Source organism: Zootoca vivipara, chromosome 1, assembly GCF_963506605.1.
Source record: "Zootoca vivipara chromosome 1, rZooViv1.1, whole genome shotgun sequence".
In the NCBI taxonomy this organism is placed as follows: domain Eukaryota; kingdom Metazoa; phylum Chordata; class Lepidosauria; order Squamata; family Lacertidae; genus Zootoca; species Zootoca vivipara.
Window position 1 is genome coordinate 5693855 of NC_083276.1, and position 22913 is coordinate 5716767.

Genomic DNA, 22913 nt, shown 5'->3' on the forward strand with positions numbered 1-22913 from the left:
AAAATGTTTCATGGCATGCTGATTTTCATATTGCAGAGGGTCCCCCCCCCCAAAAAAAACCCCAATGTATTCAAACATGCAATGTACAGCTGAAAAGTTATATAGTCCAGGAAGAATTATCCTTTGTTTTTAAAAAGAATTATTTCTAATTTGTCACCAAAAGCCTCAATAAATAAACAACAAGGGGGTTACCAGCACTTTAAAGAAAATCTCATGATTTTATACCAGAAAACTCACGTCAATTACTCTTACGGTGGCTTAGACACAGAGCTCCAATCCTCCTGGCTTACTTTCTGCAGTGGCAAACAAAATTATATACTGGGGTGGGAAGCAGTAATAAAAAGATGCTTCCATTATTATGTCACTGAGGCATCCCATTGCCCAAACTCTTGGCTTTATTAGTTGCAAAGATGGACTTGCACGATTCTTCGACAGCTAGACCCTGGTAGGAAACAGTTGCCTGGCGATGCTCAACAGGACATTATCTGCTGCTGCAAACATGGTAAGTGAGTTTGCCAACAGGGCACTCACTCGAATTGGTAAGGAGCTACAACTAAGGCCTGATTCAGATTGGGGCGGGGGGGGGGCACGGTGGAGGGAGAGGTGAGCCACACAAATTGTGTCCAGAGAGAAGTGCCAGTTTTAAATTAAAATCCTTTATTTTTCCCAAATACAATTCACAACTTATACATACTGGGGGAGATGCTCAGTCTGTGCAAAATAGGGGTGGCCTTCCTTTAAACTTACTAAGCTGTCCAGAATGGGTTGTCCTTCTCCAAAGGGTGACGGGAAGTCAGGTACTCTCAAATGTACAGTTAACTCAAACCATTGTTGTTGTTTAAGACAGGTTGAATCCTTAACAAACAACATAGTAAGGCAAAGTTGAATTCTGAAGATTTTCTTCCGATATAAGGAAACGATTTATTTTTCCATTGAGTCATCTAGGGTCATTTTAATGTTTTGCTTATATATATTGGATATAATATATATACCAACGCTGTCATTGCTGAACTGCCAAAAAGAAATGATTTGCTTTACATATTGCACTGACAGACAGAAGTACACACTGTGCAGCTGCTGAAAAAGGATATTTGTTTTAACAAGCCGATGTAGCCCATTTTGAAAAGGGGGTTGGGGTTTATATTAAACCTTTGAACACATCTCTGCCAAATTAATCCGAAGAAAATTAAAACTGCAAGAGTTTTGGCTTTTGTAAAAATAAAATAATAAAAAGGAGAGAAAGCGAATGCAGCTTAAAGATGGGTATGGTGCAACTTGAAATTTATTTCCAAGACCAAGAACTGAAAACTGAAACATTTTTAAGAACACGGAAGCAAAACAATGTGAATCCAAATCAAAATTACGTTGTTCCAACTGCTTTAAAATAATGCCTCTTTACCTATTCTAGTGATAATTTTGATTAAATTAAACAAAAATTGATCCAAACTACATTAATTTACTGCTTTGTGGTTTTGTTTTTTATATATATAAAAAAAGATCCCTCGCTCTCTTTAAAGGAAAAAGTGCATCAGACTCCCTTTTAGCAGCCACTCAAAAAAATAGCTTACACTTCTTGCTGTAAGAGACGGGCTTTTTAAGCCCTCACCTGGGAAAAGTTTCCAAATCATAAATGAAATAATTTATTATCAAATCCAGAATTTAAATAAAAGCCGTTCTTGCAAAGACCAAAAAAAGGGGGGGGGGCAATCAAGAAAAGAAAAGCATGCACTCAAAAGTTAGCGGTGGAGACAAATATACTATCTATACAGGCACTGGCAGACGCAATTTTATTGTCACCGTTACTCGATGTAACACACATCCCACCCTACAATACATTTTTTTCATCCACTAATCACTGAGGTACCAATATTTAAGAATGAAAAGTTCAATATTGAAAAATAAAACCTAAAGTTGAAGCAGTTTTTATTTTCCCCAAAGGGAGAAAAAAAACCTATGGTGAGTTTTGTATGAAATGTTAGTATACTTATAGTATTTTTTTAATTTTATTTTTACAATCTACATTGGCTTATCTCTTTCTCTCTCTGGAACCGGAAAAAAAAAGTTGTGTTCCACATTACACAGGTTCTTGGATAAAATGTTCACCATCTTATATATCAGGAGTCAGTAGACTTGCAAATGAAAAGGGGTCTTGGCTACCTACTGGCACATCTTCCTGGTTACCAAGAGGATCTGAAGTCTGAAACAACCTGTTGCAAATTCAGAACAAGACGTGCCATGCCACACAGTGCAACGATTTAGGTGCGACGTTCGATGAGACACTCACAGAGAAGAGCTGCATGGAAGTTATTTATGTCCACCTGCAAAGCAATTTCACACAAATTGCATTGCATGCAAAGGGCGCCGCTGCCCGGCTGGTTGGGAAGAGGAGTCCTGGGCGCAATGATGGCCTCCTATCAACGCAGCCACAGTTTAAGACGCAGTGCATCAACTCCATTTAAATAGTATCTGAACAGCCTCTTGTCTCGAACAAAGCCAAGGTTTTCATAAAGTTTCAATGCAGACTTGTTTGTGATCTCAGTCTCCAAGACAACCTACAAAAGAAAATGACATTTTCAAGCGATACTGCATTTTTCTGAAACTCTGAGGTTCATTGGATTGATATACCCTGTTTCCCCTATTTTAAGATGTAGTCATAAAAAATAAGCCATAGCAGGATTTTTAAGCATTCAAGGAATATAAGCCATACCCCGAAAATAAGACATAGTGATAGGCGCAGCAGCAATGCTGGCCGCGGCAGGAAGAGGAGGGAAAAAATAAGACATCCCCTGAAAATAAGCCAGTGTTGTTGTTGTTTTTTTGAGTAAAAATAAATATAAGACGGTGTCTTATTTTCGGAGAAACATGATTATATGTGTATGTGTGTGTATGTCAGATTCTTGTATTTCAGCTTCAAATTATCTGTAGTCCCATGTCACAAGAATATCACTATAGAAACCCCCAGAACTGGGCAAGGAATCAATTCGCTGATTCAAATGTGCATGTTTAAATCACCTGTCAAGCATGCGGGGATTTTTTTGGGGGGGGGGGGAAGTAATGCATTTACAAAGGAGGACCAAGGTTTGCAACTACAGTACTGCGCTTTTAAGGGTGGGTGTCTCCCTCTGGGTCACCTGTAGTTCCTCCAGCAAAGGCCCAACATTATTTTAATCAAAGTGTGCCACAAAATTCCCAAAGCTTTGCTCATAAACAAAAGGATGGGGGTGGGAATTGCTTTCAGATTATGTGTGCGAGAGAGATTTCATATGCTTTTACATGGTAAATTTCACTGCCAGGTTTATCAGCTATGCACAAGCAATGCCCTTCATTGGTTCTTCTTGATAGCTGGCACCTCTTCTTCCCAATGTCTCAACAAATGAAACTGATTTGTAAATATGTTACTAGAGACGTTGCATATATCTTTGTAAATCAAGAAAATATTTAATAAAAATAAATAAAATAAAATAATAAAGCCTGGTGGCTGCTAAGGGGGATGTTTGGGTGGGAAACCACTTCTGGGCCCAGACTATTGTGAAGAGAACACATTAGCCCCAGAGAATACTGAAGCTGCTGATACCCAAGATGAGTTTTCATGTAATAAAGCCTTATTAGTCATGTGGTGTGTTTTTTAAAAGAGCAAAAACTGTCACAGTTTTGCATGGTCTACAGCACCTTAAACTGTTAGTACACAAGCCAGAAATGCCACTTTAAGGTGCCCTTACTCCAGACGACTGTTAATTTTTCCAACTGTTTTTGGATGTTTGTAAAAACAGTCTTTATAGACACCACCGCCCTGTCTAAAACAGTCAAACAGATACTAACTCATTTCCTGGAGTCACAGAAAGCTCTCAGAATAATGTATCTTTCTGAATGTGTTATATACTCTGTTCTAACAGAAGAGTTGCTTACATAGCAAATGGCATTTGAAATAATGGCCTTCTAGCGAAGGGAGGAATGAAAACACACTTGCTTCAAATGAAGAAAAGACTCACCTCATCGCAATCCCCTTCTACCATGGCATAAATAGCTTTCTTAACCAAGTTTGTACCTGGAATAGAGATTAAAAGCAACAAATTTAAACCACTGGCACAAATTATTTCAGCATCAATTAGCTCCAAGAGTTCAGGCTATGACATAAAAGCAAATGTACATAATTAATGATTACTATGCCTATTCTGTACAACCTAGATAAAATACATTCTCTAATTCAAAATAAAAAGGCCCCTTAGCCCTCTGCATCAAATTGGGCTGGGCATTTCCTGTCTCCCAATTCAAACTGAAGCACTGGCCTTATTGAGGTCTTTTTAATTTTATTTTTACTGAAGCAGAAGCACAAAGCAGCTTCCAGGAAAACAACCACCAAACAATAAAACAGATTTAAAATAATGAAGGTGTTACAACAGCCAGGGACATCTAGCCTGCAATAGTATAATGAACTGTATGGCCAAAAAGATTATGGGGTACAGGATAAGGGGCTAAAAGTGTGAGGCATTATGGGCTGTGCAACTAAGGCCTTGGCATTAAAAAACAACCACCTTCAATTGGCTACATTTTCAGAGTTTTGCATCTCACAAAATGTCATGCTTTGGACACTCCCCTCCCCCAAGTTTTGTATTTGGTCCCTTAGTGTAGTTCAGATTTCCGTCTAGATGTATTTTAACTGAGGAAGTCTACCATCTGAAGATGTTTTACAAGGCAAGGCAACCACCTCGAAGAGCATGCACTGCACATAAAAGAGGCTTGCCAATCTTCAATAGGATGCAACTAGAATGAATGCTGGGGGAAATAAATGAGTTTCTGTGTCAGTGAATAAGCAGGGAACCAAGCTGTGTCCAGTAAGTTGCTGCTGTGGACAGAGAAAACCAAAGCACCCTGGTGTGCCTGCACAAGGGACTCTTTAGATCCCTGCCGGTCAACAGTATGCTGTACCAGCGATCTGAAGCAATGGCCCATGAATTCACTTACTCCCAACTGCTATGGCAAGATTTCCTCTCCCTGTTCCCTGCAAAGCAAGTCTTCAGAGCTCAGAGGGCCAAGGCAGAGCACCAACGTGGGAGCTAGTCTCATCTCCTTGTGGAATCCTGGTCTGAACAAGGAGGTTGGGATTAAATTGGAAGCCGCCAATTTCTGTTGTTGTTGTTGTTTAGTCGTGTCCGACTCTTCGTGACCCCATGGACCATAGCACGCCAGGCACTCCTGTCTTCCACTGCCTCCCGCAGTTTGGTCAGACTCATGTTGGTGGCTTCAAGAACACTGTCCAACCATCTCATCCTCTGTCGTCCCCTTCTCCTTGTGCCCTCCATCTTTCCCAACATCAGGGTCTTTTGCAAGGATTCTTCTCTTCTCATGAGGTGGCCAAGGTATTGGAGCCTCAGCTTCACGATCTGTCCTTCCAGTGAGCACTCAGGGCTGATTTCCTTCAGAATGGATAGGTTTGATCTTCTTGCAGTCCATGGGACTCTCAAGAGTCTCCTCCAGCACCTCCAGCCAATTTCTGTAACCAAGCCTAAAGCCGAAGTGTATTTGGGGAGGAACGCCTAACAAATTCCTTCTAAAATGGGAGTGGGAGAGTAGTTTCTGCTTCATATCCAATTTCATTCATGGTGCCTACGTTTGCATTAGGGGGGGGGAGGGTTCTCCCCTGGCTTTTGGTTCATTTAAGGCATACATAAAATGGCTGGCAACTGGTAGTTGTCAAGCTACATCTGGCCACCTGAGGGATGCCATCTGTTCACAGCATATGTAGGTAGATAGATTAGGGGTTTTATACTGTAGCAGCCACGAGGCCCCGTAGTGCCCAACACTGGCAATTTCCTTCAAAATGCAGCCATGACACACTTCAATGAATTCATGATGGCTCAATTTAACAAACACAGCAAACTTGCTGAGAAGATGAAGTTATCACCTGGTGGTGGGCAAGCTGGTGAACTCCCAGAGGCCCGGTTTCAGCTTTTTATTTCATTTTTGTTTGCTGTTCCCTCAACACAGACACACATATATACAGGAAGGGCATTAGGAACTGGAGGGCTTTTGCTGATTTGCATGATTAAGTGCATGTGCTTAAGACATGATTTTCATAACATGGCTTGCATATTATTTTTATGAACATGGGATGCACCATACAGCTGTAAGTATTCCACAACACGATGATGAAGCTACTCTAAATGAAAAAAGATCAACTCTCTTTTCCTCCATGATGGAACTCTAAACAGGGTATCTGAGAACTCAGACTGAGACCCAGACTGGTGCATCTTATGTTTTCAGGTCATGCCCAGTTTCTCCATCTTTTGTGTTACATTATGATTATTTAAAAACTAACTATAGTCATATGGAACTGTTAATGAACAAGCAAAAGTGGATTATCATCAAGAGTCTATTATGGACTTCAAAGACTGTAGAGATGGGCTGGAGAACTGCAAGTTTTCTCACCTAAAAACAATAACATTCAAAAATAACTTGTAACACAAGAAGGGTGTAATCAATATTTCATCCCACAGCACAAACTTATCAGCAACTTTTATATTTTTATTTATTTAAAAAGGACACAAATGCCATTCTTACCTATGCCTTTTCTTCTGTATTTGGAATCCACTGCTAACATGGCTATATAACCTCTGCGGAACATCTTTTTGTGCATATCCAACTTGCAGACGATGGCACCTACACACTCGTCTCCTACCATTGCCTTGAAAAAAAACAACAACCCAAGGACATTTTTGTAGATTAAGAGGGCAATATGCAGTGCCAGAAAACCCACCATTCTATATAGTGGTACCTCTACTTAGATAGGATAGATAGGATTTTTAGATAGGATTTTTTCTACTTACAAATTTTCAAATAGGGTTGCCTCGACTTACAAATTTTTTCTCCCAATGCATTCCTATGGGATTCGACTTACAAATTTTTTTTTACATACGAATGTGCATTCGTAACACATTAAATTCGTAAGTAGAGGTACCACTGTAGGTACATTTACAGCAAGATTGCTTTCTGGAAGTTATTTGCTTTACAAATACAGTGGAACCTCAGGTTGCAGCCGTAATCCGTGATGGAGGCACGTCTGCAACCCGCAGCGCTGCATCTGTGCATGCTCGTGATGCAATTTGGTGCTTCTGCACGTGCACAAGCGGCGAAACCCGGAAGTAACCCTTTTCGGTACTTCCGGGTTTCCCACGGCCCGTAACCTGAAAACGCATAACCTGAAGTGTCTGTAACCCGAGGTACCACTGTAAAGGAAGATGAAATCTCCCAGTAACTAAAGCGTACACTACACATTTTGTAGTATGGCAAATTTTGAGTACAATTTCTAAATTGTTACATTGACTGGCTTGGATTCTAAGTAGCACAAATTTAAGAAAGCTCACTTTCCTGTTCCCTTGAAGCCCCACCACCCTGAGAGGTCTCTCTCTGTCTGAGGTGTGGAGGACCCTCTCCACTGTGTAGGACAGGGCAAGGGGAGCTGCTGGAGGAGTTGCCCCCAACTGGGCAGAGGGACTGTCTGCGAGCTTCATCTGCAGAAAGCATCTCTGCTCAACAGCCCCCTCCCATGCCTTTTAGGAACACCCTCCTGCTTGGCCTCTCCTCAGGGGCTTTTGGGTGGATGCAGAAGGCAGAGGAAAGTCCCCTTGTGAAAGCTTATTTCCGCTTCTCATTTTGGATCTACTGATTTCAGCCTAGTTCCTATTCTACACAGACCTCCTATAAGATTATGCAAAGGAAAGCCTCGTGTAATTCAAAGAATGCATCGATACCAATACAGTGGTACCTCTAGTTGAGAACACCTCTGGATATGTATCCTTCGGGTTACGCACACGACAAACCCGTAAGTAACGGAAAGGTTTCCACTGTGCGCGCATGCGCAGAAGCGGCACCTCTGGATGCGAATGTTTTGGGGTAAGAATGGACCCCCGGAATGAATTAAATTCGTATCCTGGGGTACCACTGTACTGCACTTTCAGGATGCACTTTTCACCGGTGCTTTTTTTCAGGGGGTACTCAAGGATACAAAGTACCGGCACCTCTTTTGTTGTTGTTAAAAGTGTGGCACTTACTGTAACAACTTCATGGTGAGTACCACTTTTTTTTCTAGGAAAAAAAGCACTGCCTTTTACTCGCCTGAGGAAAATAATTTTGAAATTGCGAGAAGGAAATACACAATCTAAGCATTATTTAAGTTGGCAAGCTGTTCCAATGATATACAGCCACTGTCCTCTAACCATGAACTAAGCTGGAAGTCACAAACAAAGCTGCAGTCAGAGAGAACTCCAGAAGCTATTCTGGAATAACTGGTTTGAGGACTGCAAAGAAGGGAAAGAAAAATCTACACTCCCCAAACCCCACTTTTTACCTCTTTCACACAAATATTTCATCATTATTCTTGATGAAAGAATAAGAATTCTGAAACAAAAAATAGTTATGGCAAGTGATCTACCTATATACCCTGTTTCTCATATTTTAAGACATACGCATAAAATAAGCCATAGCAGGATTTTTAAGCATTCAAGGAATATAAGCCATACCCCGAAAATAAGACATAGTGATAGGTGCAGCAGCAATGCCGGCCGCAGCAGGAGAAGGAAGAAAAAAATAAGACATCCCTTGAAAATAAGCCATAGTGTGTTTTTTTGAGGAAAAAATAAATATAAGACATGTCTTATAATATGAGAAACACGGTATCTAAAAACCCAAGCACTCTGGCTCTTGCACAAATTCTTCAGAAGGAAAAGCTACTGGATTTAAAATTCAATCCATCACATCAAAATGTTTTCTTAATAAAATCTGGCATAGAAGGGCCCCAAAAGTTTTTTAAGATATAAAATAATTAAGAAACAACAGTGAGTTGCAGAGGAGCTCAACTACCTTCTCAAGTTCTAAAACACAGGGGAGGGGGAAATCCCCAACCTATGCTAAATTCTTGCCTTAGGCTGAAACCTTGTACACATTTTATATGTTCCAGCCAGATCCTGAGAAGTGTCACCGTAATGCTGAATATGCTAAGAGAACACCAATTTTTGTGCAAAGAAGCTCGAATGTATTACGTGACTGTTCATGCTTTATCTTCTTCTTTTGTTAGAGAGATACCAAGGGTAATAATGCACAACCACTTGGAATCAGGCCGCATTATAGGCTAGCAGCACAAACCAATTACAGTTAAGCACCCTGAATTCTGATCAAGTTCAACAGGAGAGATTTAAGCAGGTACGGTACTTAACTCTCCCATTGTGATCAATGGGTGAACAGTTTTTCTTCCTAACAAGCCTCTTGGAACAAGTGTGTATTCATGAAGTGAGTTCAAGGGCACACACACACAGTATACAATAGGCTTACTCGCCTCTTGCTAGGGAACAGCGTTTGCATAGCAGGATGAACAGAGCCAGCTGCTTGAACTTAGAAATGCTTACACTGGCATACAACATAAGCATTTTGTGCCCTCATGCTGGCACAGCTGTTCTCTTACATTCTGTCCTTAGAGGTTACATGGAGTCTTAGAATTGGTAGGTAGGCAGGCAATAGTAGATTTCATTGTGCAGCAGAAGCAGAAGCACGGAGGCTATGTTATGACATACAGAAGATGACATTTCAAGCAGCTTTCTCTTAAGATTTCACTCAAGTCATGAATAGAAGCAGGTCCCACTTAGTTCCTAATGTCTTAAAGGGGCACCCAGCCAATTACTGTTACAAGCATGAAGAAAGTATGCAAGTTAGAATCCACTTCGAAGTGAAGCTAGGGTCACACACATGAAGATAACAGGATCTGCAGAAAACTTTGGTAGTATTTTAAGCAGTGGGAACAAAAAGAGCCTTGCCTTAAACTTCAGCTGCAAGTCACTTCTCATTGACATACTGATGGCCTTGCAATAGTGAAGACAAAAAATTCTAGAGATAAGCAGCTGTAAGCTAACGTCTTTCATCTTTGAAGCCAATGAGAAATACCTGAATTGCTGTTGTCACTTTATTATCCGGAAACAATAACTTTCTGTCTCTAGTTCCAGCAACACAGCTAAATGAACAGCATTTCACTTGGAGCTCAGAATTTAACCAAAGCTGCTTAGAATTTACATCTCCCGCTTTTATTCACGGGCCTCATTCAGTCACCACACTAGTTCAATCTACAAACCATAGTTTAGAGATCAGGGACATGTGACAAGTTTCCATTCTCTTTCTGCCTCTCCTCTTCTCTCATGTGTGCATATACTCCCTTTCTTCCATGGTTTGATTTGAGGTAGCGCTAGTTAGCATTTATCAATGTTTGCATCTGAATCAAGCAAATCTTGGAAAGAAGAGAGAATCTTTGAGAGGACAGGGCTACAGCTCAGTGATAGAGGATAGATCAGGCATCCTCAAACTTCGGCCCTCCAGATGTTTTGGCCTACAATTCCCATAATCCCTAGCTAAGAGGACCAGTTGTCAGGGATTATGGGAATTGTAGTCCAAAACATCTGGAGGGCTGAAGTTTGGGGATAGGTGGTCACAGCTTCAATCCATGACATCTCTAGGTAGGGTGGGAGAAACCCCAGTCTGAAACCCTAGAGCAACTACTGGTCAGTGTAGACAATACTGAATTAGACGGACCAACAGCCCAATTCAGTATACGGCAGTTTCCTGTGTATGTTTCTATGACAGATAGAAAGGAGCAAGCATTACTGAACGCTAAGTTTAGACTAGGCCACTGGATAATAATCTATAAAACACAAACTGCAACCAAACCAGAGGTTTACCATAAAGTAGCACCATTTAGAAACTTGGCCTAGTAAAAATTTGGCCCTTATGAGGGCACCTTTAAATTTCTCGTTTTATGTTCCGTTAGATCATTCATGTTCAACATTCACAAGGGTCCAAGCTCACCAGACTTCTAAACACACAAGCAAGGAGAGACTATGGCATATCACCAGCATTAAAACTTTAAGCAAGGAAAGTCCCATTACTATAGGAAGCTTAGCGCTTCACTTCAACACTACTGTTTTAAAAATAATAAAAATCAAACCTGACTTCAGGAATGTTGAAAGTATCAAGCACGGACTACAGACAGATTAATTTTGTTAGAGGCTAATCAATCCGGGAGGACTAAGCATCTTGCAGCTTTATTAGTTTTAATGTGTTCAGAGAAGAGAAGCGATAAAGCTTCAGGAAGAACATTTTGCATTTGATAATTAGAACTTCCACAGATCTATTAGCACTGATAAACCACTGAAACTCACAAATGCAATGTTTGCTTGCTAGAAGGCCTTCCAAAATTCAGTTTTGTTGGGTGCTCTTGTTCAGCTTTCTGGATCATCAACCCTGCAAATGAGTGTTTAGAAACCAGCCTCACAAGTGCCAGAAGCTGTGTAGAACAAAGGTATTGGCTGACTCAAGTTGAAATGCTTAATCACTTTTCTTAAAAGCAGATGCTTGTGAACACCCTCAGTCCTTTTAGCAAATGCAGCATGTAGGCAGCACTATACTAAAACAACATGGTGTTCAGTTTTGTTACTGAGGCCCAGCCAATGGCTTCTGAAGTCACATAACCAATCTGCTGAAGCGATACACAATGGCTGTGTGATTCACAGACCTAACAAGAAGTGTGATGAGCATTTGGACTGATGCTGCCAGTATGAAGAGCCATCACTTGTTATTTCCCGCAAACCATTTTTGTTCTCTACCTAGCCAATTTATGCTTGCCCATGAGTGTTCTCTTCTCCACGTCACAAACCCTTAAAAGCTGTCTTACTAGCAGTTCATAAACATTTTAAAACCAACTGATATAAAACCCATAGGTGACATTTCCTTGAAAAATCTGGGAAACATCTTACAGTATTACACTCTCACGAAATAAATTCCAAGGATTATAATATTAAAAGGCTCAACAAGACACCTGCACAATGGTTAAAAACCAGAAACAGTTCACAAAGTCCATTTTATCTCCACTCATAACTGCCCTTAGAGACATATTAAGAAATTTGCCTTTCCCTTGAATGTAGTTTACCTCTACTCTTCTACTCTCCTCATCATCCGGTAACAGCACAGCTTTGAACCCTGAAATTATTTATTACTTCTGCATGTGCATCCATAAAAATAAACATAAGAGGAGCTGACAAGTCTGAGCTCTCACCATATAAGCCTGCAGTCCAGTCTGACTGTTATTTCGCTATATGGCGGAACACTAATATTTCCCTTTAGCATTGACAAGTTCTTTAACATATTTAATGCAGTAGGAGTGCTTTATTAGGTGTACAGATTCCCCTGTTCTCTCTAACACATCACAAGTAACTGTTACCCTTCAATGGAAAATTCCCCAAAGCTTCCACACACAGTCCTTCATCTATATGGGTGGACCAGCTGCTGTTTTTGTAACTAAAATGTATACTTCAGACATGCATTTTTATGAGACTTTGGATGATACAAAAAAAGTAAACTTTCTATTTAAAATTGGCACGCCACAGAAAAAAGGAGAAACCATCAAGTTTCTAGCTCTGTGATCACCTCTTTCAGCATTCTGAAATCTCTGCAGGCCTCAGTACTCTACCATCACAGAATAATATATAAAAGGTGAGGCAGTTAAATGAATATTAAAATAGCATCATTTGGTAGAGACTAAGAAGGAACACAATTTTCAAGGTATGACAGATGACAGCTGTGTTCCAATTTCATTAGGGAGAAAAAGAACTGAATACAATGCAAAAGAGATTTTCAGTACAGTACAGCACAGTTCCAAGTGGAAATGTATTACTACCGGTATGTAATGACACAGAGTATCTATTTTAGAGACTTTTGAATTGCTTTTCAGAAGTAATGTGGGCTTAAATCAATGCTAGTCTGTAGGAATATGGGACTATACAGACTAAAATGTTTCAAAAAACTTCTCTACAGATATGAAGGCTGCCAGCTGTCATTTGATACCATTAATATGGCTATTTCTCATTTTTGCTGGGCTGAAATTGAGAGAGGGAATGCTAAAAAAAATCAAATGAGAAAGTAATGTCAATGACAACTAATGCACACAGAAAGTTGAGGGTCTCATTTGTACATGCACAACCCAAATTTGAAGTTACACTGAAATCTTCATAAACCAAAGGCTTACACATCCCTATGCCAAATCAGCTGAGCCACAGTGGTCACCAAGTTGGTTCTGTGTATCATTCATTTCAACCAAATGTGGACTAGCTTCCCCTGCGACCACCGCCATACCACCCACTGCTCCCCCTCCCTGCACCGGCCACCCCTCCTCTACACCCAACACAAACTTCTTCACCATGCCTCCTTCCTCGCCCCCTCCCCCAACTTACCAAAAAGCAAAGCTGAGGCCAGTTGTGGATAAAATACCTATATGTGTAAATGGAGTAGGGTTCAGACAGATCTTTGGTGATCAGTCTCATGATATCGGGCATCTGCAGCTCAGACTCATAGCGGACGTATTGTATTGTCAGGTCCCCTTCCTCCTCCTCCTCCTCCACCTGCTGCTGGGGGCCCCAGGAAGAGTCCGTGGTGGGGGGCCCCGGGGAGCATTTCTGCAAGCTGCAGTTGGAGGCCAAGGACCTGGACAGGAGCAGCAGGGACTCCTCCTCCTCCCTCTCCTGCCGGCCTCCTCCTCCTCCTTCCTCTTCCTCCACCCCTCCCGCTCCAGCCAGCCCATTCGTGTCCCCTTCAGAGGGGGCAGAAGCAGCGTCGTGGCGGCGCTTCTGTTGCTCCTGGGGCTGCGCAGTCCTTGCCTGGGAGCGGGGGACCCGGTGGTGGGGGTTGGGGTGAGGGTGGTGGTTGCTGAGCGAGGCGGGAGGCTGCTGCTGGGGGGGCAGCTCCGGACCCTCTTCCTGCTGCTGCTGCTGCCCGTGTCCCATTGTCTTGCCAGCGGAGCCGGGGCTGGTGCTGCTCCTACCGCCGCCGCCGCTTCTCTTGCTCCCCGGCGGGCGCTGCTTCTCGCCGCCGCCGCCGCTCAGGACCTTGCCCTTGAGGGGGCCGCGCAAGTGCCGCAGGTCCGGCGCGGAGATGAGCCCGTTGAGCTGGTGGTTGCGCCGGTGCGGCGGGTAAGGCCGGCGGCGGTCTCGGGCGCCTTCATCCCCGGCCTCCTCCTCCTCTTCCTCGCGAGGCCTTCTTCCTCTTCCTCCCTCCTCCTCCTCTTCCTCCTCCTCTTCCTCGGCGTCTCCCGGAAAGGGCAGGAGGAGCGAGACGGCGTCTCCCGGGGGCGAAGCGAGGAGGCTGCTAGGCCCGGGCGGAACCTCGGCCATGTCCTGAGGCGGGAAGAGACCGGCAAGGGGTGGGGGGAAAGAAAGGGGGAGAAGCGTGAGAAAGAGAGGCGACCCCCGCCCAAGATTGTCCCCTCGTCCACACGCGCCCCCGGCCGCCCCTTCTCCGCCTCACCCCAAAATCTGCTCCTCAGCAGCAGCAGCAGCCGCGGCGCCTCCCGCTCCCCTCCTCCGCTCCTCCTCATCCAGCGGCCGTAAAGCGAGGGCAGGTTTCCCGTCAGGCCAGGCCGCCGCCGCCGCCGCCGCCGCCGCTCTCGCGCGAGGGCGGGCGAGCAAAAACCGCGACACTTCGCGCCGGCGCCTCGCTTTACGGCCGGCCCCCTCAGGAAAGGGCTGCGAGGGAAAAGGAAGGAGAAACGGCGTAAGGGGCAGGGCCTCTCCGAGAGGGCGGGGCGTCGCTGCTGCGCGCGCCGGCGCGGCCCCTCCCACCGCCTTGCCCTGCGGGGCGGCGCTCGGCGCTGGGTTGGCGCGCGCGCGCGCTTTGTGCTAACGGTCCCCGTCCTCCTTTTCTTATCTCTATGGTCCTACAAGTCGCGGAGACTCTATGGTCAGCGAAAGAAAGAGAGGCCGATATATCTATATATCTATTTCTCTTTTTAAAAGCTGTCCCTTCACGGATAGGTCCTCGCGACGGTGGGAGAGCTGCGCAGGCGCAGATCGTGCTTTGGCTGAGGGCAAGGCGGGAACGAGCTTGAGGGCGGGGGCGGGGCTAGCTGGGGACCCGACAAGGAAGAAGCGATCCTGAACACGTTTCTCACGACAGGGGGGGGGGAGATACACGTGTACAGATGCATGTGAGTATGGGCGTACACGTCTGCGGTTTTCGTGAACTATATTTCTCGGGTGACGACTTTGACTAGAGCTCTTCATTACATCCCCTCAAATTAAGATCATCATCATTGTCATCTGTTAATTAAATCACCCTTTATCTCCATGGAAGCCAAGCTGATATATAGTAAGAACAACTATAATTGTTAACTACATTTGTATACTGCCCTCCATCACAACGTAAAAATGCAAAATGAGAACACAAAATACATAAAATTTAAAAATTACTTCCAGTAGCACCTTAGAGAGCAACTAAGTTTGTCATAGGTATGAGCATTCGTGTGCATGCACACTTCTTCAGACACACTGAAACAGAAGTCACCAGACCCTTATATATAGTGAGAGGGTGGGGAGGGGTATTATTCAGAAGGGTGGTGGGAATGGGTGATTGGCTGATAGGAGCGGTAAACATGTATAATGAGATAAGAATCCAATGTCCTTATTCAGACCAGGTCTCTAAAACCATGGAGACACCTGATGTGAATAAGGACATTGGATTCTTATCTCATTATACATGATAAAGCTTTCTTATGCCATCTCACCCCTTGCTTTTTCCTGCAAGACCAATTGCAGTCATATCAGCCAATCACCCATTCCCATCACCCTACTGAGTAATGCTTTGATGGTGTTTCCTGCTCGGCAGGGGGTTGGACTGGATGGCCCTTGTGGTCTCTTCCAACTCTATGATTCTATGATTCTAATACCTGTACCCCTCCCCACTTTCTGACTATACATAAGGGTCTGGTGACTTCTGTTTCAGTGTATCTGAAGAAGTGTGCATGCACATGAAAGCTCATACTAATGACAAACTTAGTTGGTCTCTAAGGTGCTACTGGAAGGATTTTTTGTTTTGTTTTGACTACATCAGACCAACACGGCTACCTACCTGTAACAAAATACATAATAAGACAGAATCAAACCTATAACCCCCCCAAAAAACAACAACAACAACAACAACAACACAGGCCATAGAATGTTAATCAGCTCACAGCCTGGTTATGGAGATTGTTGTTGCTGTTGTTTTATTTATACTCTGCCCCCTTGGTTTCCCCCAGAGTGGTTTCCCCAGCCACTCTGAGCAGCTTACAGTGTACATATAAAAACATCACTTCTTAGTTTTTATATGTACATCACAGTGTACATATAAAAACTAGAAGTATATAAAAACATGTTTTTCCCCCTGGTCCATAAAGATAGAAAGATGGTGGCCCACCTCTGGCAACTCCCCTCAGCCCCTGATAGGGGCTGGTGGGAGTTGTAGTGCAGCACCAGGTTGCAGGTGCCTTTCCTCCATCCCCTTGGATCCCCAGACCCTCCCATTTTTTGAGGCCACCTGTTTGCTACTCAATGGGCGGTTGCCTCCATGAACCCCGCCGTCTTTCCTGCTGTGTGCAAAGTGGCCGGTGTGTCATGGAGATCAAGCAGGGCCCCACCTGTCCAGGTTTCATGAGAAAATGTCCCCTGAAAGGAACTTGGGTCATTTGCTTCAGGCCGCAGAGGCCGTGTTCTCTCAGCCTGAAGTCACAAAGCTCGCGGTGATGTCAGAACAGGCTGCAGGGTGGATGTCTGTGATTGATACTTCAACATCAACTTTGTTGGACTGGTCATGTTGGGCGGATGCCTGATGATCGTCTTCCAAAGCAACTATTCTGAACTTAAAAATGGAAAGCATTGTAATGCTGGTGGTCAACAAAAGAGGTTTAAAGACTGTCTCAAGGCAAATCTAAAAAAATGTAGTATAAACACCGATAACTGGGAAACACTGGCCTGCGAGCGCTCCAGCCTTTATCAAAGGTATCATGGGCTTTGAAGACACTCGATCTCAGGACACAAGGGAGAAATGGGCTAAGAGGAAGGCACACTTGGCAAATCCACACCGTGAGCAACTCCTGCCCGGTAACCAATGTCCCCACTGTGGAAGGACGTGTGGATCCAGAATTGGCCTCCACAGTCACTTACGGACCCATTGTTAAAACCGTGTTTATGGAAGACAATCTTAGTCGGCTACGAGTGATCGCCAAAGAAGAAAGAAGAAGACAGCCAAAGATCACATGGAAGATGGGGCAAGATTGTTTTCTTCTGCTTCAGAGAGTAGGACTCGAACCCATGGCTTCAAGTTACAAGAAACGAGATTCCGACTCAACACCAGGAAGAACTTTTGTACGTGTCTTCTATCCATTGGTTGAAGGGAGCCCCATTCCTGTTTTTCCAATTCTTCAGCACCTGTCTGCCATGTGTATGTTGTTGGTGCAAAAATGGAAGACAGATAACGAAAGAAGAGTGGCGTCTTGAACTGTTAGAATATGTGGAGTTAGCAGGCATGGCCACTAGAATAAGAAATGATGATACCAGGAGTAAAAAAAAAGGTTTTATTTAAATATGCAACGACAGCAGCTCAGTACTAGAAAGAAGCAGGTGTCCCAGCGAAAGAAGATTGGCAACTCAAATCAATGGAATATGCTGAAATGGTTAAATTGACGTTAAAACAGAAGTATAGACGACAACGAAATTAAAGAAGAATGGAATGACTTTATTGCATATACAGTCATACCTCGGGTTGAGTACGCTGCGGGTTGTGTATTTTCGGGTTGTGTACTCGGCACACCCGGAAGTGTTTACTCCCGGGTTCCGCTGCGCACACATGCGCAGAAGCGTTTTGTGCACTTTGCGCGTGTGCAGAACCACTCTATCGGCGCTTCGCACATGCGCTGAAGCGCTGCTTGGGCTGCGTACTTTTGGGGGGGGGAACGGCACCCTGAAACGGATTGAGTACGCAACCCGAGGTACCACTGAACAGTATACAAAAGCATTGTACACAGGTCAATACATTGGCAGGATTTTGAAGTACTTGTAATGTGATTATGAATACTGTAAGATAATAAGTAAAAACAATGACAGAGAATATGTGGTGTGAAGAAATACAATGTAACCAAGGAAGGGTTCTGGGGGAAGCCAATTTTTTAAATATTTGGACATGAATATATATTGTTATAGTATAAGTTTGTTATTTTTTGGAAAATTAATAAAATATTATTAAAAAGAAAGAAACCAAAATGATAAAAGATATCAGGGGGACTGGATATTATTTATTGATTATATGAAAAAAATTATAAGCCGACAATTAGCCAGCTGGATGGTAATATTTTCAGCAGCGTAAGTTAGAACTAGAGTTAATGGAAGCAGCAGAGAAAGATTGGGGAAACTAAGACGACGCGAAAGGAAGTGGAAGTCCATCAGTTACTGTATTGTTTTTTAAAAATGTAATAGAATATGTAACGTTATTTTCTTTTTCCTATTTCCTATTACTTTCGGGGTTTTTTTCTTGTGTTGAAATGTATCAGAAATGCAAATAATAATAAAAAAACCTGTCTTTTTGCAGTAGTAAGGGAGTTCATTCTTATTGTCCCCTTGTTACGTTCCATATATTGGGGGTATAATTCAAAAGGGTATTTTCCTCTGCAAATTTAAGATTTTTTCATACGGTTACATTAATTGTCTCTCTTACCCTATGCTAAAAATTTACCAATACATTGGTAAGAGCATATCTTTTAAAAAAGTATTGACCCTGTTCAGGGTGGATTTGATTAAATCAAATAGATTTAAATTGTGATTTAAATTGTGATTTAAATCACTAGTCAGTAAGACTTTATTTAAATCACTGGTCAGCAAGACTTGATTTAAATCATTTTTTACAGAAAGACTCATTCTTGCTGGCATAATCTTAATATTTACAACCAGACGAAGGTTTCATTTTTTTTTTCAGAGTAATTTTTACAGTTATATCAAAAATTACTGATTTGGTTATACTATTAGAAATACATTGACAGATAATTATGAAATTATTGTGAGGTTTAATAAGTTAACTGTTTATATTTGGACAACTTTTCTGCTGTAGTTCATTGGAAGGAGAAAAATAATCATTTCCTTAATAACCATTTAAACAATTTATTTAACTAAAACAATAACATTATAGCATATGTATCCATGTTTGTTAACTGATGTGGTTAAATGGTTTTTTTAAAAACAAACAAACCTTAGACTGAGTTTTAGCACGCATGAGAAACTTAAAACAAATCCTTATTTCCTGATGAATAGCATTTGGACTAGAATGTAACTTAAATAGAAAACTATCTTTAGAAATATTTTCCCTCCAAAAGCGTTTTATTTTAAAAATCCAATTTAAATAAAAAAAATCCGATTTTAATATTAAAAAATTCGAATTTTAATAAAAAATATGATTTTTTTTTTAAAAAATTAGATCATCTATTTTTCCCACCCTGACACTGTTACATCTCCAGCAGCTAATGTTTTGTGCTTCTTGCACCGCTTGGATCTGAAATATGGAAGGCAGTTTGCATTAACAAACGTAATATCGCTAGAGGGCAATGTTGCATAGCTTTCTCTGCCAGCGCTGAAAAGCACCAGGATAAATTCCCTTTCGGTTGCTCTGGGCACCACTCCCCTCATTACTTTTTGATATGCATACCCCTAAAAAGTGTACAAGTTTGCAAAGATAGGGTCTCATGCGGGTAGGGATGGCCAAGAAATTCAGTTCAGTTTACATTGAGAGGTGAACTTACTCGATCCGCACTGGAAGCTTTTTATGTATAGATGCAAATTTGCACTAAAACACTGAAGAATTTCCATTAGTATTCTAATAGAATACGGAATTGTTGTAGAAACATGGAGACATGGAGAAACATGGAGAACTGAATTTTCAACTGGGAAATTGAGAAGTTGAGACAGATTCATCTGTCCTTACAACTAAAGGGAGAGCAATGGCTTTTTCCATACCCCACCCTCTGACCCTGGGAGCCTTTCCCATACCATGACTTTGGATACATATACAATCATAAGTTACGTGTCCTTGTTTCTCAGTGTGATCCTTTTACATGGATTTGTATGTTTTGTGATATTTTATGCAGTGTGACTTGCCGTTATTTCAGTTGATTATAGTTTAATAATTCTTTATTGCAACTGATAAGTGTAAACTGTTCAATTATTATTTGCTGATGTTTAATTTTACTGCTTACTATTTTATTCTAATGGATCATTGAATATTGCTTTATGCTGGGGTGTGATCTTCGCTGTCTATTTTGTTGCTTCTTCAGCTTCTAAACCCCCTTGTGTATAGCAATATAGAAAGGCGGAATACAAATTAAAAGTGGAATGAAATGAAATGAAATGCAGGGTTTATTGTCCCTTGCGAACACTGTTAGCTGAATCACAAATCACGCAGCGTTCAGAAGCATCTCTGCCTGGAAGTGGTCCAGCCAGGAAAGTACCTAAGAGTTTATGTTGCAGTTGGGGGTTAAATGGAAAGGGGGCAGATGGCAGCAGGGACCCCTGATGAAGAATCGTTGTCTTTTTTTGCTCAAGAAGGATCCTTCGCTGAAATTGCTACTGTTCTCCCATGTCGTGCAAGCACCCTCTGGTGGAGAAAAATAGCCAGTGCAACCATCACGCCTTGAAACGTGATTGCAACAAGGAAAACTCACTGTAAACCATAGGTAGGCAAACTAAGGCCCGGAGGCCGGATCTGGCCCAATCGCCTTCTCAATCCGGCCCGCGGATGGTCCGGGAATCAGCGTGTTTTTACATGAGTAGAATGTGTCCTTTTATTTAAAATGCGTCTCTGGGTTATTTGTGGGGCATAGGAATTCGTTCATTTCTCCCCCAACATTTTGTCCGGCCCCCCACAAGGTCTGAGGGACAGTGGACTGGCCCCCTGCTTAAAAAGTTTGCCGACCCCTGTAACCATCTTGACCCAGGGATGAACCTGACCTCTGAATTCTGCACCAGCTGAAGTTTCCAAACCGTCTTCAGAGGCAGCCCTACGTATAATAGATTGCAGTAATCTAAGGTAGTTACCGGTACAGGTAGGTAGCCGTGTTGGTCTGAGTCGAAGCAAAATAAAAAAATTCCTTCAGTAGCACCTTAAAGACCAACTAAGTTTATATTTTGGTATGAGCTTTCGTGTGCATGCACACTTCTTCAGATACACTAGAAACAGAAGTGTCAGACCCTATATATATACAGAGGGTGGTGGGGGTGGGTGGGAATGGGAGATGGGCTGATGGGAGTGGTAAACCTGTAGATGGGTGTTAATGGCTGCTGATGGCTGCAATTAGTCCTGGGCTGAGGTGCTAAAGAAAGCTTGATCATGCATAATGAGATAAGAATCCGATATCTCTATTCATCCCAGGTGCTTCCATGGTTTTAAGCTTGGTAATGATTTCCAATTCAGCAACTTCCCTTTCCAGTCTGTTCCTGAAATTTCTCTGTAATAAAACAGCTGCTTTGAGATCTTGTATAGAATGTCCTGGGAGATTGAAGTGTTCTCCTACTGGTTTTTCAGTCTTATGGTTCCTGATGTCAGATTTATGTCCATTTATCCTTTGGCGTAGGGTTTGGCCTGTTTGTCCAATATAGAGAGCTGAAGGGCACCGTTGGCATTTGATGGCATACACAATGTTAGAAGATGAGCAATTAAATAGTCCTGAGATGGTATGTTGGATGTTGTTGGGGCCAGTAATGATGTTGTCCGGGTGTATGTGGCAGCAAAGTTGGCATCTGGGTTTATTGCAGGCTCTGGTACCAGTGTCCATGTTAAGTCTGGTGGTTGTATTATTGTGGGTGAGGAGTTGTTTAAGATTGGGTGGCTGTCTGTAGGCAATGAAAGGTCTTCCTCCCAGAGCTTGAGAAAGGGAGCTGTCATTGTCCAGGAGAGGCTGTAGATCTCTGATGATGCGTTGTACTGTTTTAACTTGGGAGCTGTATGTGATGACTAGTGGTGTTCTGTTATTTTCTTTTTTGGGTCTGTCTTGCAGCAGGTTCTCTCTAGGTATCAGTCTGGCTCTCTTGATCTGTTGTTTAACTTCATCAGGTGGATATTTTAGTTCTAAAAAGGTTTGCTGTAGATCTCTTAGGTGAGATTCTCTGTCTGTAGAGTTGGAACAGATGCGGTTGTAACGTAGGGCCTGGCTGTATACGATGGATTGTTTGGTATGTTTGGGATGGTAGCTAGAAGCATGTAGATATGTTTGTCGGTCAGTTGGTTTTCTGTATAAGGTGGTGTCTATACGTCCATCCTGTATTTTTATAGTAGTGTCCAAAAAATGTATTTCTTGCATAGATTGGTTCATTGTTAGGTTGATGGTGGGGTGAAAGTCATTGAATGTCTGGTGGAAGGTTTCCAGGGTCTGTTGTCCATGTGTCCAGATAATAAAGATATTGTCAATGTATCGTAGGTACAAGAGAGGTTTGAGTGGGTAGGAGTCTAGGAAACGATGTTCTAAGTCTGCCATGAAGATGTTGGCATACTGTGGGGCCATGCGGGTGCCCATGGCTGTGCCGCTGATCTGGAGGAACAGGTCATCACCAAATTTGAAGTGGTTGTGGGTAAGGACAAAGTGGCAGAGTTTGGTAGCAAAGTCCACTGTGGTTTTATCTGAAATGGTGTTCCTTATGGCTTGTAAACCATCATTGTGTGGGATGTTGGTGTATAGAGATTCCACATCCATAGTGAGGGATGACCGCTGCAGAGCGGAACAGGGTCCTAGCGCCCCTATTCCGCTCGCTTCCCTCCCTGCTCTTGCGGCGCGGCTGGTGGAGGGAAAAGGGAGGCCGCCGCAAAGCTCCCTCACTTGCTGGGGCGCCCCTCAGCGCCCCCTGATCGCCCAGGCGCCGTGGTGCATTGCGCCACTAGAGTCAATGGGCGAGCCGGGCCTGCCACCTGAGCCTTGAGCGACAGCAAAGGATCCAGGAGGACCCCGAAGTGATGCACCTGCTCCTTGAGAGGGAATGTAACCCCCTCAAGAGCAGGCAACCTCCCACCCATCCAGTCAAAGGGGCGACCCACAAACAGTG

General features: G+C 42.9%; 1 protein-coding gene across 2 annotated transcripts; it reads right to left on the bottom strand.

Annotated features, from left to right (window-relative positions):
• Positions 1-377: 377 nt before the first annotated feature.
• On the bottom strand, positions 378-14465 carry NAA30 (N-alpha-acetyltransferase 30, NatC catalytic subunit). Of its 2 annotated transcripts, XM_035103576.2 has the most exons (5): positions 14332-14465; positions 13263-14201; positions 6559-6682; positions 3990-4045; positions 378-2552 (listed from the first exon to the last, which is right to left on the bottom strand). In XM_035103576.2, exons 2-5 carry the CDS (start codon positions 14196-14198, stop codon positions 2415-2417), a joined length of 1254 nt encoding a protein of 417 aa, XP_034959467.2. In that variant the 5' UTR covers positions 14199-14201; positions 14332-14465; the 3' UTR covers positions 378-2414. The 2 variants fall into 2 exon arrangements, 1 of the variants encoding a protein (XP_034959467.2); XR_004691841.2 differs by lacking the exons at positions 378-2552; positions 14332-14465 and adding an exon at positions 11196-11320 and having other exon boundaries at positions 4021-4045; positions 13263-14288.
• Positions 14466-22913: the final 8448 nt, after the last annotated feature.

What these genes read in the sequence shown, in the direction of transcription:
- NAA30 (XM_035103576.2), bottom strand. Translation starts at nt 14,198, where the DNA reads ATGGCCGAGGTTCCGCCCGGGCCTAGCAGCCTCCTCGCTTCGCCCCCG. An exon ending in GGCCTCAGCTTTGCTTTTTG is followed by an intron (nt 6,683 to 13,262) that starts GTAAGTTGGGGG and finishes TTTTTTTTCAAG; the next exon opens with GCAATGGTAGGAGACGAGTG. An exon ending in TAGAAGGGGATTGCGATGAG is followed by an intron (nt 2,553 to 3,989) that starts GTGAGTCTTTTC and finishes TTTCTTTTGTAG; the next exon opens with GTTGTCTTGGAGACTGAGAT.